The 19,758-nt window shown below is 39.0% G+C and overlaps 1 protein-coding gene across 4 annotated transcripts in view; it reads right to left on the reverse strand.

Moving 5' to 3' along the window:
• The window catches only part of PTPRO (protein tyrosine phosphatase receptor type O), a 1,723,724-nt gene that overhangs the window by 869,347 nt on the left and 834,619 nt on the right, over window positions 1-19,758 (reverse strand). For all 4 annotated transcript variants that reach the window (XM_044088440.1, XM_044088442.1, XM_044088441.1 and 1 more), the window contains exon 8: window positions 4,568-4,688. In XM_044088440.1, the coding sequence (XP_043944375.1) occupies window positions 4,568-4,688 (121 nt within the window). The remainder of the gene's footprint in view (window positions 1-4,567; window positions 4,689-19,758) is intronic.

Below are 19,758 nucleotides of genomic sequence, written 5' to 3' on the forward strand. Positions count from 1 at the left end.
ATGTACACAAATACTCTAGCAACACCAAAAAAAACCCCTCCCTAGCAACTTCTCAGCTCTCTGTAACCTAGTCATTTGCGATGTTATACATCCTAACTCAGGCCCTTCTCCCCCTTCTCATAATATACATCCTAACCCAGGCCCTTCTCCCCTTCTAATAATTCCCCCAGCTCCACAAAATGCCTAAACTTCACCACTATTAATCTTTAAAGCATTAGAAACAAAATTCCCCAAATGCATGCATAGCTAAGTCAACATAAACCAGATTTTACCACCATCACTGAAACATGGCTAGAACCATATATCAAAGATTCTGAATTTCTAACCCCAAACTACTCCTGCCTCAGAACTGACAGATTCCACAAAAAAGGCAGAACTGTTGCCTTACTTTTCCCAAGCACCTACACTGTTATTCCATATTCTAAACCAATTCCCTCCTTTTCCTCTGCAGAGGTACTAGTTACCTTTCTCAAACTCAATAACTGCAAAAGCCTTTGTATCATAGTCATATACATCTCCCCAGGCAGCAGTCCTCCTATTCTTGAAGAAATTCTAGCCTGGACAAGCGACAACATACTAAAATGAATTATCATTCTAGGTGATGTTAATATCAACTGGCTAGACATCTCCAATAAAAAACCCTCTACAATTATCAGCCTTCACATTTACTTCCAACTAATCTCTGATATTACCAGACCTGACAATAACAGAAACAAAGGCTTCACCTTGAACTGGATCCAGGTTTCTGATCCTGATAAAATCTCTTACTTTGGCACTCTCCCTGACAGTATTAGTGACCACTCTCCAGCATTCATAACCCATAAACCCACTTCTATACCTAACAATCATCAATTTAGATATACCAGAGATCTACCTCACTTCTCCCAAAATATCCTCAGTGACATCCTGCAGGAAACAAACTGGAGCCAACTGACATTTCTTTCACTTAATGAAGCTGTGGAATTCTTTAATTCCACATTCTTCAGGACTCTAAATAGTCTTGCTCCTCTCAGACTAAAGACCGTCAAAGCAAAACATGCTTACTGACTGGCAAAGACCACAAAGCAAGTCATGTCCTCTAGGGACAAAGCCTGGAAAAAGTGGCAAAAAAAAACAAAACTCCTACCAATCTCATGGAATATAAACAACTTTGCAATCAGGCTAAATGCTTAGTTGTCAAAAACAAAAAAGAACACATCCAAACTATTCAAGATCAGCATAAACAAAATCCAAAAAATTCTGGGGAGCAATTTACTCCCAGGTCCACCCAGGAACAAACAATATCCCATGCCCAAACCCAGAAAAAACTCCCTTTGAACTAGCTTCACTCTTCAATATATACTTTATTCACACCACCACCAAACTTAGCAGCCCCCCTCCATTGCTTATCCTATTATCCTATCAGCATTCTCCTTAACAGGTCCATTCAAGAATCCTGTATACCATATATCTGGAAGAAAGCATTTGTCACCCCTATTCACAAAGGCGGCAACAACTCTGACATCTTAAACTTCCGCCTCATTGCCATTCTTTCCCCCATCTCTAAAATATTAAAGAAATGCATCCATACACAGCTCATAAGTCATCTAGTAAAACATCAATTGTTTTCCCACTCAACATGGCTTCAGGTCTGGACATAACACCAATACAGCCCTTATGTCCTTCTTAGACACAGTAAATAGAGCTTGTGATGCTGACTCCTTAATTTCTGCACTCTTTCTTGATTTATCAAAGGCATTTGACACCATTTCCCACTCCCTACTGCTTACTAAACTCTCTAGCCTTAGCCTATCTCCCCCCACCCTACAATGGTTTACCAGCTATCTCAGCAATAGGCAACAATCTACCAGATGGCAACACTCCTCCTCCCCTTTCATTACTACTAACACATGTGTTCCTCAAGGCTCAATTCTGGGTCCCCTCCATTTCAGTATATTTGTCAATAACTTTCATAATACTCTTACTCAAAATACTGTCATCCAATATGCAGATGGCTCAACAATCATCTGCTCCTCAAAATCTGTCACTGAATTACAGCATCTTACCCAAAAAGCATTTACCTCTACTGAGCACTGGATGTCCCAGAATCACCTTGCCCTTAACCCCAATAAGTCAACCCCCACAAAATGTAGTCCTGTTGACAAATCTCTATTTACTGTTAGTTTCCACAACAACACTATCATTGAAGTTGTCCCTAGTACTAAATTGCTAGATGTCATCATTGATGACAAATTAACTTTTGACCTTCACATCCACAACATCAAAATAACCCATCAAAAGCTGGGTGCCTTATATAGGCATAACTATTTCCTCAGTCTCCCTGCTAAAAAGGCCTTGGTCTCATCCTTCCTGTTCCCAACCCTTCTATACAGAGCCCCCATCCTCACCAACCTACAATCCTCCTTAAAAAATAAGCTTGACTCTTGCTACAACAACGTCACTAAATTTGCTACAAGCATAAAATATTCTACCCACCACTGCTCATCTCTGCATCAACTAAAGTGGCTAGAATCCCCCCCACCAACTTACTTACCTACAATTAACTACAGCCCACAAGATAATCTTTCAGCCTGAAAGCTGCCCTTCCCTCACATCCATACTGACCATGTACCACCCCAATCACCATTTCAGGTCTGAAAATAAAATGTTATTATCTATTGAGAAACCAAAACTCTCAGCTGGCCAAATGCTGTACTCCTATTCTGTCTCCAAGTTATGGAATAATCTTCCTCCTTCACTCAGGACAATCAGTAATCCTACTGACTTAAAAAAATCCTTCAAATTACATTTTCCTCTCACTAGCTATGCTCCTGTACCCCATCAAATAACCCCAGAACCTGATTTCCTACTCAAGAACCTCACCCTTTATCAATCTTAAACAAACACTCCCCTCTTCTCCTCTGTATCATTCTGACTCATTTCTGTCACCTTGACTAACTCTGACCTGTTACCAGCTTTCTACCCTGAAGTCAACTCTCCTCACCTTAGACCTCAACAGATATATGTATATACTCATGTGATTATCCAATTACATGGCATCACTATTTTCACATCTATAGCTGACTATAACACATTATTGCCACTTCTGCCATTACTTTTCCTCTCATGTCATACCACTGCCCATAATACTTGATCCTACACATTAACACAGTTTACTCTTGCATATAATTAAGGATTTTTGTATGCAATTAATGGAATGACATTGTCCTATGATTCAACTTTGTTTTTTACTTTTGTGTGCATCAACATTGTCCTTTTACTTATGTATGTATTACTGTGGAGCTTATGTATGTAATACTGTGGAGCTTTTCTCCCCGGGCCTCCACTGAAAATGGGCTCTTCCTAGGCCCAGTGCACTTTTCCGGTCAACAAATGCAATAAAAAAATAATAAAATTTACTCTGATGATGCCCTGGAACATGGGCAAAAGTGCTTAGTCAATGGTTTTATGTGTTTTTTATTAAATAAAGTAAATTCCACCTCAAAACAAATGGAACGTTTTTATTATTTTTTCCGTTGTTGGTTACACTTTTAGTTGGTTGTAGTTGGGACTTTTCTGCCATGACCTCAACCAAAAAGGCACTTACAAATACATGTACAACAGATAATCATTTGCAAAGTAAAAACAACAGTGTAGGTTTAGAATTAAATGGTACGCACATTATATAGATTGTTATTTAAGTAAATAATTATATATCTGTGTGTATGTGTATGTATGTATATATACATATTTATAAATATATATTTATAAAACAGTAAAGTAGTTTGATCAACATTATACAATAGTATACTGCTTATGTAGCTTAGACAGCATATTAAGAGTAGTTTAAGTAAATACATCATGTCACCTTTACAAATTGGAATAACGTTTAGAGAGTTTGATCATCCAGTACCATTGGCCTCAGGGAAAAGGAAAAGTCGATCTGAATCTAACAACAGTCTTGATGAAGTAGACCCTGGAACTCATGCACCAAAAGTCCCACTTCGTTTTCATCTGGATTACCCAATGTAATCCCCTGTACTCATCTTGCTGACATGACACTTCATTTTGCTTTTCCTTCATTAGACTTTTCATTTTAACACCTGTAAAGGTACATTTGGCAATACATCTTCCGCACATTACCACCACAAAATCAATGTTTTAATGCCCACCATCAGAAGCAACAAAAAGAGAAACATTTCTCTTAAGGATCTTGGGAACAGGAAACAAAGACACATAGGCACATGCTCATATGCACATAAACACACACACACACACACACACACACACACACACACACACACACACACACACACACACACACACACACACACACAATAATGGTGTACTGAACTAATGTTACATAAATATAAACTAAAACTTTAACAGTAACAAATCAAACAGAATATACTTTAGGGCAATATTATGTAACATATATAAAAACATTTAAATATGTGAATGCCTTGCATTGTTGTAGCCATTTTTTATAAAAAAAAAACTTAAAAGTATGCATTTCATAAGCTTCATCTATTACTTTTCTTGTATCCTTCTCTCTATATATTTTCAAGATGTAGAAAAATGGCTTTACCTAAACCAAAGGTCACAGCAGTGGAAGGTGGGCCAATATAAGGTCCATTTCTTAAGTAAACCACAGCTCGGTACTGGGCCCCTGGAATCAAATTGCCAATTATGTTGCTACTTGAATTCACCTACAAAAGAGTACAAAAGTAAAAAATAAATATAAAATGGATAATTCAATATCATTCTAGAACAAGATAATGTTATCCTGATTCATTGGTTCACTAACTTTCAGTTATATCTCTGTTTAATCTAAATACATGAATGACTGTTATAACTTACTGTAAATTTTAATCAAGAGACTATGCTTCCATCTCTGTATATTGATAACACAGTTTATTCAGACTCACTTAAGATTTTTACCAAAAATGGTTAGCTAAGAAAACTTAAGAAACATAGTCTTTGCATCTGAAAATAGTGGATCATGAAGGTTTTAAAAAGATTAAAAAAAAACAAGCGGCAATAAGAACACTTATTGTGTCCATTTTGTTTTTTAAAAGGATTACTATCATGCCCCTTCATAAAAATAAATAAATAAATACAATTAATTAAAAATCAGGAATAGCCACATGTTCCTTTCTTTCTTCTTTCTTTCTTTCTTTCTTTCTTATTTTCCTGAGTTCTTAACTACTGTGTCTACCTCTGTTTTACACATATACACCCAACATTTGGGGTCTGGGCCCAAATAGCAAATAACAAATATTTGCTACTCTGGGTTTTGCGAAGAAGAAGTTTCTTGACTGCAAGCTTCGCTTATCAGTTTTCCATTATTAGTTAGAATCTTAAAAGTAGATGTGGTGTATTATTATTATTATTATTATTATTATTATATTTTTGCATTTTGTTTAAATGTTGAAGTGGTTTGTTTAATGGCCTATTTTCACAACATACAAAATGCTCATAAAAGTCCCATAAACATGAACACACATCAATATAAATGATTGATCAAACAATACCATGAAACCCCAAAGCAGTCTCACATACAAACATAAATCCTCACACATAACATTTACATCACAATAAATGCACAACTGTGTGTGTGTGTGTGTGTGTGTGTATGTGTGTGTGTGTGTATCCAAGAGGGTCCAGTATCTGTCTTTCTGGGATGACATGGTTGACAAGCCTCGATGCTTCAATACTTTGCCATAGATGGCCTCAACCTGTCATCACTGATATTCTGGGTACTGGCCAAGGCTCTCACCTCCACCATTGTGCTTTTTTTAGGCCATATCCCAAAGACAAATCTTCCAACATAAAAGATCTGTCAAAAAGCAAATTGAAGGTCATGCTGCTTAATGCTAGGAGCCTTGACCTGAAAATGCACTCACTGGAGGCTCTCCTTGCACTGGAAGATGCTGATGTCTGTGTGGCCATGGGAAACTTGGTTCAGGGCTGCGGACAGCACCCTTGGCTTACCAGGCTATACCTCTTTCCACATATTCGGACCCCAAAATGAGGTCAGGAAGACTAGGGTGGTAGAGTCTCTATCTTCATTAAGGACAGGCACACCTCAGGACTGGTTTGCCAGCATGACACACTGGAACTACTCCCAGTACAGCTGACGGTTTGTAAGACATCCATCCAAGATATAGCCAGCTATAGACTCCCCTCTATGACTCAGGATTTCCACTCCTCTTACCTGGATCTACTTGACTATATCAAGGTACCCCTCCGACACCCTGATCCTTGGTGACTTCAACTATCCCACTATAGACAGGGTGAAGTATTCCTGCACTAATGCACTCATTCAGTGATTCAACTACCCCACCATAGACTGGGCGAAGTATTCCTGCACTAATGCACTCACTCAATGATTTCTCGACTTCATCATTTCTAATGCACTAGACCAGCTCGCCTCATCCACCACAAGGGGAGATAACATTCTGGACTTGGTCCTCACCAACATCCTCCCTGGTGAGATCACATCATCAGACTGCCTCATTCAAAGTTTCTACCCCATCCAACCTCCTCCAGCTGTAATAAAGCTAAAAAAACTTCTCAAAAGATGACTTTTCAACCACAGCCTAAGTACAGGCTTCATTCCAGCAGAATGGAGAACTGCCATTGTTATCCCTTTGCGCAACGGCCATGCCACTATTGACCCTGGAAACTACTTCCCCATTAGCTTGACAAGTCTGATCTGTAAAGCCATGGAGTCTATTATTATAGATCTCATAAACGAGGACATAGGCAATAACCAAGCACTTAACCTCACCCAGTTTGGATTTGTCAAGGACAGATCTTGCCTGTTGAACCTGGCTGACTTCTGTGAGACTGTCACCAAAGCCCTGGATGAGGGAAAGCCAGTACATATAGCTTACCTTGAGTTGGCCAAGGCCCTTGACACAATCATCCACTTGGGCATCATCGAGAAGCTAAGACAACTTGGTGTAAATCCCTATCTCATCAGGTGGGTGGCCAACTGGCTCACTGACAGGACCCTCAAGGTCAAAAAAGGTGCCTCCACCTCTGATAGCAGACCTGTCACTAGTGGAGTTCCCCAGGGATCTGTCTTGGGGCCCCCTACTGTTTTGCATCTACATCTCAGAGGTCCTGGCAAAGACAAAAGGCCTGTGGCTGACCAAGTTTGCAGACAACTCTAAGTTCGGTACTGTCATTGACTCCTCAAATGATGTTAACATACTACAAGAGGGTGTCAAAGCAACTAATGACTGGTGCCAAAGTCATGGCCTCAAGCTAAATGCAAACAATGTATCACCATACCTTTCAGCAAAAACATGGCCCCTACTGGTTACCATGTCAACGGCAACCCCCTAATAACACAACCATTGGTGAGCAACCTGGGTACTCAGGTTGATAACAATCTCACATTTGACCATCATATAGTGGCAGTGGTCAGAAAAGCCTTTTACTTGGTTCATCTCATAAGTAAAGGAACTGCATCCAGAAAAAAGGAGGTTATTACTTCTCTATACTCCTCCCTCATAAGACCAATAATTGAGTATAATGCCCCATTTGGTATGTACCTCTCCAAACATCTGCACCAACTGGAAAGGCTACAGAAATACCTCACAAAAAGAATCCATGGCCTCCAAAATCTGTCCTGTGCGGGCAGGATCAAATCACTGTCACTCTACTTGGTATTGTACAGATTGCTCAGATGTGATCTGTGTTTTGCCTACAAGGCAATCTCGGACCCTGCCCTACCAGAGATGATCCATATCCATAAGTCTAACTCCTAGCGTATTACTCATATGAAAGGCCTGAATCTAATATGCAGCATCAACAAAACCTGCTGGAGGGACAAGTTTGTCTCCCAGAGGCTGCCCCATCTCTGGAATAGACTTCCTATAGACATCCAACAGAGTACCTCACTGACCCTCTTCAAGTGCAACCTTGATGAGTGGATGGGAAGACACAAATTTGTCCTAGGGTTTCCACCTGTGTCCCTCACTGACAGGGGTGGGAGGTGCTGACTGAGGTTTCTTTTTGGGGATAAACTTTTGGCTAGGCTTGTAAGGGCCCCAGGGCCATTAGCCTAGTGACCTCTTATGATCCTATGAGTATATATATATATATATATATATATATATATATATATATACATAGATAGATATATAGCTATATATATATATATATATATATATATATATATATATATATGTATGGGATCCTTACATATGCTTGACTGCATCTTTCACCAAATCTCAATTTGGTGAGCATACTTGCGTAAAAGTGCTGTTCACCGAAGCAGCACTTTCGAGTAAGCATGCTTGTTGTTCTGGTCATACTATGGTGCGGTAAGGGAAAATTCCCTTTTCCCCACTCTAGTGTGTCCTCTGAGTGAGAATAGTAAAGTAGGGGCGCAGCCCCCCAATGGGGGTTGCAGTGGGGCTTGCCCCCCTGCATTCAAGTAGATTTTCTGTTTTTTTTTAACATACTTTAACGAAAGTGCTTTTTTGATTAAAGTGCTTGCATTAAAGTGTGTTCACTGGTAATGGATTTGGGCTTTTCTGCACATTCCTGTATTGCTTTCCCTTTGTTCTACCCCTGCTTGCTCCCAATTTTACCACTTGCCTATATACCCCATTTTAACACCTACAATCTGGTCAATATAGAATCACACACAACACACATAAGCAGCAGAAAAAGCAATGGATCCCTTCACTTTTTGGCATCTATGTTTGCACAGTTTCACATTGCACAGCAATGCCAAACAACATTAAGCAGAGGTACAATGCTACAGTTATCTCTGCGCAATCTCACTTAACCCCATTGCACTATGCCAACATACAGCAACACATGTACTATAAAGGATTAATGTCTTTGCATCCTCACTGATTATTTAAAAGTATTTAAAAGTCTTATACACACCTGGATTCAAACCCAGTATCATCTGGGCTCAAAAAGAAATGTGTCAATGCAATTACACTTGCTGCCACAGAGTCAGTTAAGTAGTAGGTGTGTTTCTTAGACTCAGTGCTAACTGTCAGGCTTTAGCAATGTGGCCTGCATTTGTGCACTGCTTAGCTATGTGCAAACAGGGAAAGTATATCTCACATGTGCAAACACTTTGCCAATTGTCACACAAACCAGGTGCTCAACACTTTATAGAAAAGTAAATATTAAGTATCACTGCTGTTTATGTCCATTTTTCTGTCTATGACATGAAATTACAAGTGGAATCATAGCAATCTAAAGGCCCTATCTAAAAATATGTCACATATTTACAATACAGCCATGTGTTGCCTCCCCCAAGCACTGTAACCCTGGTGTCTCAATACTTTTTTCACACATATATCACCTACACTACAAAAATTAATATTACATGTTGTGTAATGTGCAATGTACATAAATATGTTAACATGAAGAGCTATAACCATTGACTCATAAGCCTACAAAACCTTATCTGCAAGGATAGGAAAGAGATCAGCATGGACTTTATCCACAGGGACACAGGTGACCTTCAACACACTTGACCCAACCCATTTTGGTTTTATCAAGGGTAGATATTGCTTATTAAACCATGTGGAATTCTTTGATAATGATCCCAAAGACATGAATGAGGGATAACATGACATACTGCTATCTTGATTTATCCAGTGCCTTTGACACTATCCCCCATCCCCCATTCAGTTATCATAGAGAAACTCTCCTGGGGTTTACCCATACATTACTAGATAGTCAATTGGCTCACTGACAGAATCCACACTGCCAAAGTTGGGGTCTGCACCTCCACCAGTAGACCACCTAAGAAGTGGAATACCACAAGGATCTGTGCTGTACCCTCAACTATTTGGGAACTATTCCTCTAAAGTCCAGTCAAAGGTAGATATATTGTGGCTTACCAAGTTTGCAGATGACTGTCAACTGAACACAGCCATATAGAGTCCCCCAACTATGTTAACATATTACAGAAGGTGCTGACACAGACAAATGAGTGGTGCCAAACTCACGGACTGAACCTTAAAGCAAAAAATGCCTCATTGCCCCCTTTGGCAATGAACTACCCCTACTAATTATGACATACATTGTATCCTTCTAATCTCAAACACAGTGTTACAAGACATGAGAATGGATGTTGATAGCAATCCATGCTTCAATCACTATATGTCCATATTGGTGAAACTGATTCTACATGACACCTCATAATTAAGGGACCATCACATCCAAGACCAGGGAGGGCATACTTCTCTTTACTCTATCCTTATCAGATCACTAATTGAGTACAATGCTTCCTTCTGTCTGTACCTCACCAGACACCTGCAGCAACTATCTAAAGCACAGAGGTCTGTGGCTGGGAGAATCCAGGGCCTCCAAAACATGACAAGCATGGAAAGACTTAAAGACCTGTCACTGTACTCAGTATCATGAAGGCTGCTAAGAGGTGACTTATGCATGGCCTACACAGCAGTCTCAGACCCCTGCTCTACTTGAAATGCTAGACATCTGCAAATCAAATGGGACAAGAATAACTTGCTCCAGGGATCTCAACCTAACCTTCGATATAAACAGAACATGCTGGGGAGACAGACATATCTCTCAGCAATTGCCAGTCCTCTGCAATAGACTGTCACTGTAAGTGAAGCAGTGCTCCTGAATGACCTTATTCAAGCAAAACCTTGACAACTGGATGGGTGATTGTAAAGTCATCAGTGGGTGGCACCTATGTCCCTCAATGACAGTGCCAGTCACTGCTGATCACAAAATAACTCAGCTAGCAATGACCATGTAACTATTTTCAGTAAAGATATTTATGTTTTTACACAACTAGGCTTATAAATCCCTTTAGGCTAATAACCTCTTATGAACATATGAAACTATGAACCTATGCAGTTCTCCCAACATCTTCTCTCCAACATGCCCTGCTGATGTCATCCACTATAAGTTGACCTCCAGTCTTGTAAAAGTCAGACTTGTGCTGTGGTGCTTGCCTTAAATACAGAGTTCTGTAGTCTGTGTACTTTGTTAGGTAGGGGTTCTATTCTCACAGCAGTCAAGCGTGTGTGCTTGTTTGTGCTCTTGCTCAACATTACAGAGAGCCTTTTGCATCAGCATGTGGGGCATTATTTTACCATATTCTCCTCATCCAACACTGCTGATGTCATCAGCAATAAAGTGTTGTCTGAGACACTCCAAGTCAGACTTGAGCTGTGTATCTTGCCTTAAATACAGAGGCCTTTAGGCTGTGTACTTAGGTAGGAGTTCTAGTCTCACTGAAGTCAACTGTGTGTGTGTGTGTGTGTGTGTGTGTTTGTGCATGTGCTCTCGTGTGTGAGTGCGTTTATACTCTTCCTTGATATTACAGAGAGCCTTTTACACCAGCATATTGGACTCCGTTATTACCATATTCTCCTCACCAGACACTGCTGATATCATCAGCTACAAAGTGTTGCCTGAGACACTCCAAGTCAGACTTGAGATGTGTAGCTTGCCTTAAATACAGAGTTCTGTAGTCTGTGTACTTACATAGGTAGAGGTTCTATTCTTACTGCAGTCAACTGTGTGTGTGTGTGTGTGTGTGTGTGTGTGTGTGTGTGTGTGTGTGTGTGTGTGTGTGTGTGTGTGTGTATGTGTTTCTGTTCTTGCTTGACATCACAGACAGACTTTTACACCAGCATGTGGGACACTGTTATTACCATATTCTCCTCATGAGACAGTGCTGGTGTCATCAGCTATATCTTATTTGTGAATGTGCACTATTCCCACCAGGGCAGGTCAGAGTCTGGTCATTAGAACAGGCAGAAGTGACCTCATCCTATACGATCCAGATTATAGTCTATCCACATATGTCATGGCATGGTTTGTAGTCTCTATGTCTTCTTGGTGAGAAACACCTGCTGTCTTTCCAGCTACTGCATGTGCCTGAGAAGGTACATGCACAACAGAGCATTATACTCTATTACTGCTCTGATGAGGTTCAAGTACAATGCTGTAATATAATCCTTAGAAATGAATACGATGGTGTGACTTATGATGTGCACAACTTAAGCTTTTAATAACAGTGTGGGTACTTGGTGGTCAAAGTTCATATTGCTATCTATGTGAATTCCCAGTGCTTGCATCACTGCATCACTGAGTTTCAGCATAGTGGGACTGTTGTTAATGCTGTAATTAGCAGTGGATTCCACTTTGCAGAAGGACAAAATAAAGAGACATTTTTGCATTTATTTGTAGACCATGTGGCTTTGTCAACAATCATTTGTCTGTGTTAGCCCCTCCTGTAGTACGTTATCATCATGGGTGGACTCAATGATTGCACCCAATATCCAAGAATCAGCAAAAGTGGCAAGCCAAAGTTGTATACTTTAGCCTGAACTGTTGAGAAAGGAGTTCAAACAGTAAAAGGCCAAGCACAAATCCCTAGGGTATGGCAATGGTGACAGCTCTTCTGGTAAAGGTTGATTCACCAACTTTCACAGTATATGTTCTGTCAGTGAGCCAATTGGTTACCCATTTAATGATGAGTGATATAAGGGTTAATCCCCATCTGGGGGAGTTTCTCAATGATATCTGCATGGGGGGTTTATGTCCAAACCCTAGGCTAGATCAGGATAGCCAGTATATACTGTTTTACCTTCATCCTGGCCTATCACACAGAATCAATTGGCTGTGACATCACAGATCACCTATCCTGTGATTCAGCACATACACCTTCCTGACACAGTTAAATACATACCTCATCACATCCTCTACGCATATCATGTTCCTGTAGAAGGATGTACATCAACATGCATCCATGTCAGTTGGGGGGAGGGCAGCACCAGATCCATGCATGTATAACTCATCCTGACTCTCCTCATCTATGAGGTAGACCAACATGTCATCACGCACCTTTTACTAAATGGACACTAATAATATCCCAGCTGTGTGGACTAGACCTGTGTGAGATGTTAATGCTACATTATGTCTGTTACATCTGTTAGATGTCCTCAAAGAAGTCATCAAGGGCATACATGATGACAACACATGACAAGCCCAAGGCATTTGACATAAATCCACATTGAGGTATTCACTCAACACTGTCAGATGTAGCCATAACACCTATATCAGCAAGTGTATCACATACATGGCATAGAAATATGTTGAAATGTGTGAAGTGAACAATATCTCAGATCCAGTGATCAGGTCCGCACATCAGGGCTATTTGCTAGACCTTTCCTGTCCATTATTTAAGTCATGGACATCACAAGTGACATACACATCCTGAGTCGAAATAACTGTCTGAAGGTCACAGGATGTGGGCAATCACTGAATCCAACTGTGATATTAGTATAAAACAGGCAGTATCAGCAAATACCAATGATTGCTGCCACAGCCATGAGAACATCTGCAATGACATAAAAAGATTGAGGGATTTGTTACATCAGGAAAACAAACACACGACCCAAGTATAATGTAGATATCAGACCCTATAATCAGACCAATAGGTATGTGACCTGTGTCCTGGGGTAGATGGTATATGGAATGTACACTAGCATGTGGCCACAGTGCTGACTACTCCCTTGTATGTGACACAAATACTGAGTATGTGAAGGACATGCACATGCAGGCTATAATACCTCCATAGCTCACAGTCTTCATCACACCAATAACTGAGTACAATGCATCCTTCTTCATGTAGCTCTCTACATATCTTTAAGTGATGTGTAACTGAAGTGTATCACCTCTGCCACAGTGAGCTGTCACACATCATATTGGCCATACCTAGGTATTCTTTTTGTGGCATAAACATTACTGTCTGAAGGTGCGACAACCTCATCAAGGTGTTACACCAGATGCATGTGTGATACCTGTTCTGGTAATGAACAACATTAATGGCATGGGTAACATATGTGACAGTGTGGATTGTCCTATATATATATATATATATATATATATATATATATATATATATATATATATATATATATATATATCTGCTATGAACACCAGTCAGTTAGTCTTTATTGACCATAATGTCACATACAAATACAGCTGTGTCTCTCCTAACACCTCCAGCAGATGTTACAGTGTCAGGATGGTGTGTATGATTATCCTCACAGAGTGTAGACATCGCGTAATTGTTATACAAGTGTGTTTGTGCAATACCCTCTCTGATCACTCTAAATCACACATGTTATTTCAGAAATGTGCAATTACTGGTTGTATTATTCTGGTATTGTCCATGACTGTGCTTGTTTCTATTACTGTTGTCCATGAGTTTTTACCTGTGTCCCACTTGCTAGAGACCTCTGCTGAGAATACACTCATACTCAGGCAAATCAGTTTGCACAGCGTCACAATATGTACCCCACTCCAGTTGTATATAACACCCTTGATAGATGTCGTCTGCATTATTCATGTAAGTGCTTATCTCACACATTGTGTGACAGTCACATAAAACACATTTTCACAGTGCAGTCCCCACTGTACCATACTAATATGTGATTGGTGTTACTGCTACAACCGTCTTCCATTGACATGCCCTCATCTGCTGTACATTACGTTATTTCAACTCTCCTCTTTCCCTGTGTTCATTCCTACAATTTATCTGTGTGTCACTATTCAATATATACACTTTCCCTGAGTGTTTATTTTACATGGCAGTCCAAGTACCCTTACAGATCATTTACACACCTTCAGTACAGAATGCCAGGAATGGGATATCACAATACTCTACACTGTAGATACACTGTCCTGTACTCTGTTTGCACCATATACTTAACAATTATACATATCAACTGTCCAGACTTACGCAGAATGTCCAGATTTTTGCCTTTTTATCTTTTGGTGCGTTCCTTATCAAATTTGTGATTTTCTGCCATATCACTGGTATGATCTCAGGACTGATGTGACTCAATAATTACATACATCTGAGTTTCAGTCTTCAAATCACTCAAAACATGTATCTTAACACAACCCCTGGTCATTCTAGCACATTTCTAAACAGCAAATATGTCCTTATTTCTGGGTCATTGTCCTCCTATTATGTTGGTCTTTCTCCAGATGTCTTGCACTAAGAGATTGAGAGCTATCTGTTAAGTCCTAGTGATTATTGTGGCATTCCATGAAAAACTGCGGACCTTCAGTGTTCTGATTTAAACAAGATTGCTGTCTGTTGCCAACCTCGCCTGTTAACGTGGTGCATAGCACGAATATGCAAGGAGCACTGCTGCTCACCGCACATCACTGTGCACACATGTAAACTCCATGTAGGCTTTTACATTGAATCTCAGGGAAAAACTATTGCTAACAGTGATCATGATGACATCCAGAGCAATCAAACTAAATAAATTAATAAACAATATTAACTAAAATAAACCAAACTTTACTATATCTTACACTGATAAAAAACTAAGTACAAAAGTAGTTTGTCATCATACACACAAAAAGAATACAATACCTGTTATCCTGTATATTTGTCTATTCCCACCTCCTTTTTATTTCAGCTCATTTTTGCATACTATGTAACCTTGTTTATCTCTATGTGGAGCTTTTCTCCCCGGGCCTCTACTGAAAATGGAAATATATCCAGTTAGACTAGCCTGGTTAACAAATGTAAAATAAATAAAATAAAATAAAAATACCACAATCGAGTTAAATCAATAAACATATGTTGTACATAAATAGTCACTTAAAACAGGCAAATGCAATAAATGAGGAGCTGAGGTGCAATAAATAAATGGCTAGAGGGCTGGCATAATGGTTAAGATCTTAACCTAACAGGCACAAGATACAAGATTTGATTCTGACTTGAAGTTATGTGCTAAGCTTATAATAGTCTGCAGACTAATAGCTTACAATTTTATGTGGCATAATGGCTAAGGTCTTAACCTCACACATCGAAAGCACATGGTTTGATTCTAGCTTCTAGTTGTTAACTAGGCTTGTAATAGTCTGCAGATTGATAGCCTGGTATTTCCCTATGGATCTATGAAAAAAACTGGCACACTGCATTATAGCTCATTAACAGTCATTAAACATTCTGAAAATCAAGAATACCAGATGTTTAATTTATTACATCCCAGAGCCTCATATGTGTGTGTGTGTGTGTGTGTGTGTGTGTGTGTGTGTGTGTGTATATATATATATATATATATATATATATATATATATATATATATATATATATACGGATTCACTTTATAATCTTGAAATACTGAAATCTCCAATTTCAGTATTTCGAGACCATAAAGTCGAATGTTACAAATCCCGAAACCTCCAACCCACACCACAACAAACAAAACACAAACAAACCTACACTACATATAAGCAGGGGGGCAAGCTCTCCCTTCACTCCTCATGTGGGGGGGGGATGCACCCCCCACACACCCCTACTTATATATACTAACTCTGAGATCGCACAAAGAGGAAAAGATAGCAAACTCTCACCCAGATATTCCACAATCCCTTGAACATGGACACACACATCACACATATACAAACACCAACACATCCAACACTTACACACTCATACGTTCACCTACCTACCCTAACCCACACGTACAACTTACAAACACACTCGCATACATTCAAACTCCCACCCAAAACCCTTACAAAACAATTACTTACTATAAATCGCATCCAGACATGACACCATACACCATTCACAGAAAACACCAGACATAACGAAGCGTAAAGCCATAACCGCGAATTTGAGATATTCGAACTCGCAATTATGCATGTTCACTATTTTAAAAATTTCACTTTATAGTATAGAGATACTAAAATTCGAAATTTCAGTATTTTGAGATTATGAAGTGTAACTATGTATATATATATATATATATATATATATATATATATATATATATATATATATATATATATTTCAGAAGGCCCCAAGGCCTTGTAGGCCCTACCCCTGCACAATATTACTTATGGCCGCTAACGCTAACCAAATCCATATCCCTATCCCTGACTCTAACCCAACTCTAAATATTATGCTACTAAAACCCTTATTACGAACAATACTACTACACAAGACAAAAGGACTCAGAACAGATGCAACACAGAACATGCACAACACTGACTCTATCCCCTTACCTAACTCTTCCTCTAACTGTAAATTGCAGACACTTAAATATTCACACCCACCGCTATAACAGTCATGCACATCTTCACAACCACCACTTTTTTATTCAAACATTAATTTTCTTGCACACTCCTATATACCCTCACAATATGAAATATAATTCAACCATATGCGCATTCACTCAATCATACATTTTTATTTTTTGATTGTGTTCTCATGTCTATACAGAGTAACAAACACAACTTCAAAATCAAACACACCCTTAAAAAGTCATGTCTGTATATGTCCTTCAATCCAAATTTTAAAGCTCCTTTTGTAAATATTCTGTTGTGCATTGGGTGTTAAATTAAAATAAGCATTAAACCATAACCAGCATCATCAAAAAGGAACAAAGTTCTTGACAAAATGTACTTTTCCCGTCAGTATCATTGGGAAAACGATACAGTCTCAAGGCTTTAGGTACAACTTTGTTCTTGATACAACGAGTAAAATACAAATTATCCCAAACAAGGAAATGGTCATGTGAGCTGAAGTCATATATATTTATTTTTATTTTATTTATTTTACATTTGTTTACCGGGCTAGTCCAGCTGGATACATGTCCATTTTCAGTGGAGGCCCGAGGAGAAAAGCTCCGCTAACTACTTCATAACAAAATAATACAACAATATACAATAGTATAAAACAAAAAAAACAAGAACATTAAAACTCAAATACAGTATAATTAGGCAATAGAGAACAGACTGAGACTTAGAAGATAAGCTCAGTCAGTAACTAACAAGGTTAAAAAATTAATTACAATATTTATAAGTTGAGAAAAGGATGGAAGCTATTTTTAGGAGGGGGAAGACAGAGACACCACAGAAATGGAAATAGTATAATGATAAAGGTAAGAAAGAGGAGGAGAGGGGGGTAAAGAAGGGAGGGAGTCAAGAAGGTCAGCTAGGGTTATTGCAAGAGAAAAGCCAGAGGTTGGTTAGGAGGTGTTTATTTAGTTTTAAATAAGGTATAATAATATATATATATATAGTACTGATTGTTTCCGGTTCCATTCTGTTCCTTCCTTTTTACACCCACAAAACTCAACCTCTTGAGTTACATATATAAATGAGCCTGTTATAACAGTAAAGAACACTAAAATGAGACTGATATTTTAAAGATGTCTAAATAGCTGAAATCGTATTAAACTCTAAGGATGCTATTTCTGAGAAGTGCTAATACTTAACTTGAGGCATCCCCATTACCTGGGTCTATATTAGCAAATCAAAACATCACTTACCTGAACACCTAATGATTGACACATAATCATCAAACTACAAAAACTACAAACGTCCATGTAAGTGAAATTTTTCCCAGGGGAAAAAAATCACTTGGCCAACCAAAATCCAAACACCTTGTCAAACCTTACAAAAGTGGGGGGCTGTGCCCCCCACCCCCCAACTAAATATACCAACTCTAAAATCACTCTACAGTCGAGAAAAGGGCAAGTTCCCGACTACGGCCAAGCAATTTTTTTCCCCTGGGAAAAAAATTTGCTTACATGGCCGTTCGTAGTTTTTGTAGTTTTATCATTATGTGTTGATCATTAGGTGTTTGGGTAAGTGATATTTCAATTTGCTAATATAGACCCCATCACTCTACATGCATTGAACTTAACACTTTCTAACAACCACCCATGACTATACAACATCCACATATTACAACTGCAGCTGATGCCATTAAAATATCTTTACCGAAGCCTCCAAGGACTTGAAATGTAGGCATCAGCTTAAACTCTCAAATTTACCTCCTTCTCACAGTCATGTCATGTACATGCAGGTTTGCTCTGACACTATAGGAAATACAGACACTAACATGGTTCACATAAGTAGAATGCAGAAACCCTTAAGGCAGCAAGTGTAACCTAGTTTATCTTACAAGGACCTGGCTATAGGTGACTTCTTAGATATATAGATGCTCTACTCTCTAGGCTGAACAATGACAGGAAAATGGTTGGCTGATTTTCAGGTGCCACCAAAGCTCACAAAATCTCTTCATCACAGGCAAACACATGACCTTAAACAATTGCATATATGAGAGTGAATGACTTGAGATATACCTCCTTGAATCATATGAAGAGAGACATGATGAAGTTTTCAGAATATGCATCTGGAAAGGGAGTGAAACTAGTATGAAGCAGCACCTTAACATTACCATAAATGATGCTGCAAGAACACTGGGCACCCACAGACACTTGTCCTGCAACTAAAGAGACTAAACACTAATGTAGGTGCTTAACTTCCAGGTGTCTAGACAGTAAAATACCTTACCTGCATTAACTTAAACAAATGTTAGTGAGTGTATTAGTACATTTCTGCTGTATAGTTCCTTAATCAAATCTCTGTACTGATGAGTACATCAACAGGAATAAACAGCTGCATATTGCTCTCCATTTAGTGCCCCCCCCCCCCCAAACTAAAGTCAATTTTCTTTTGAGAAATACTCAAATCTATAAAATAGCATTTCATTCCCTCCCCTGTTTCATCTATAACTAACCCCAGCTTTAATTATATATCCTTTTAAGAATGTCAGAGTAAAATTAGATAATGTCTACACTTGCCTTGATTTTATAGTATAAAGTAGCGTGACTGTGCAAAGGTTTCTATTCCTCTTGCACTTCACAGTGAGTGGCTGCAGAGTTCATTTAATCATTGGCTAGCCTTCTCCTTCCCTCTAGTCTTTAC

The sequence above is a fragment of the Protopterus annectens genome, chromosome 11.part0 (assembly GCF_019279795.1).
Source record: "Protopterus annectens isolate FY-2018-M chromosome 11.part0, PAN1.0, whole genome shotgun sequence".
NCBI lineage: Eukaryota > Metazoa > Chordata > Ceratodontiformes > Protopteridae > Protopterus > Protopterus annectens.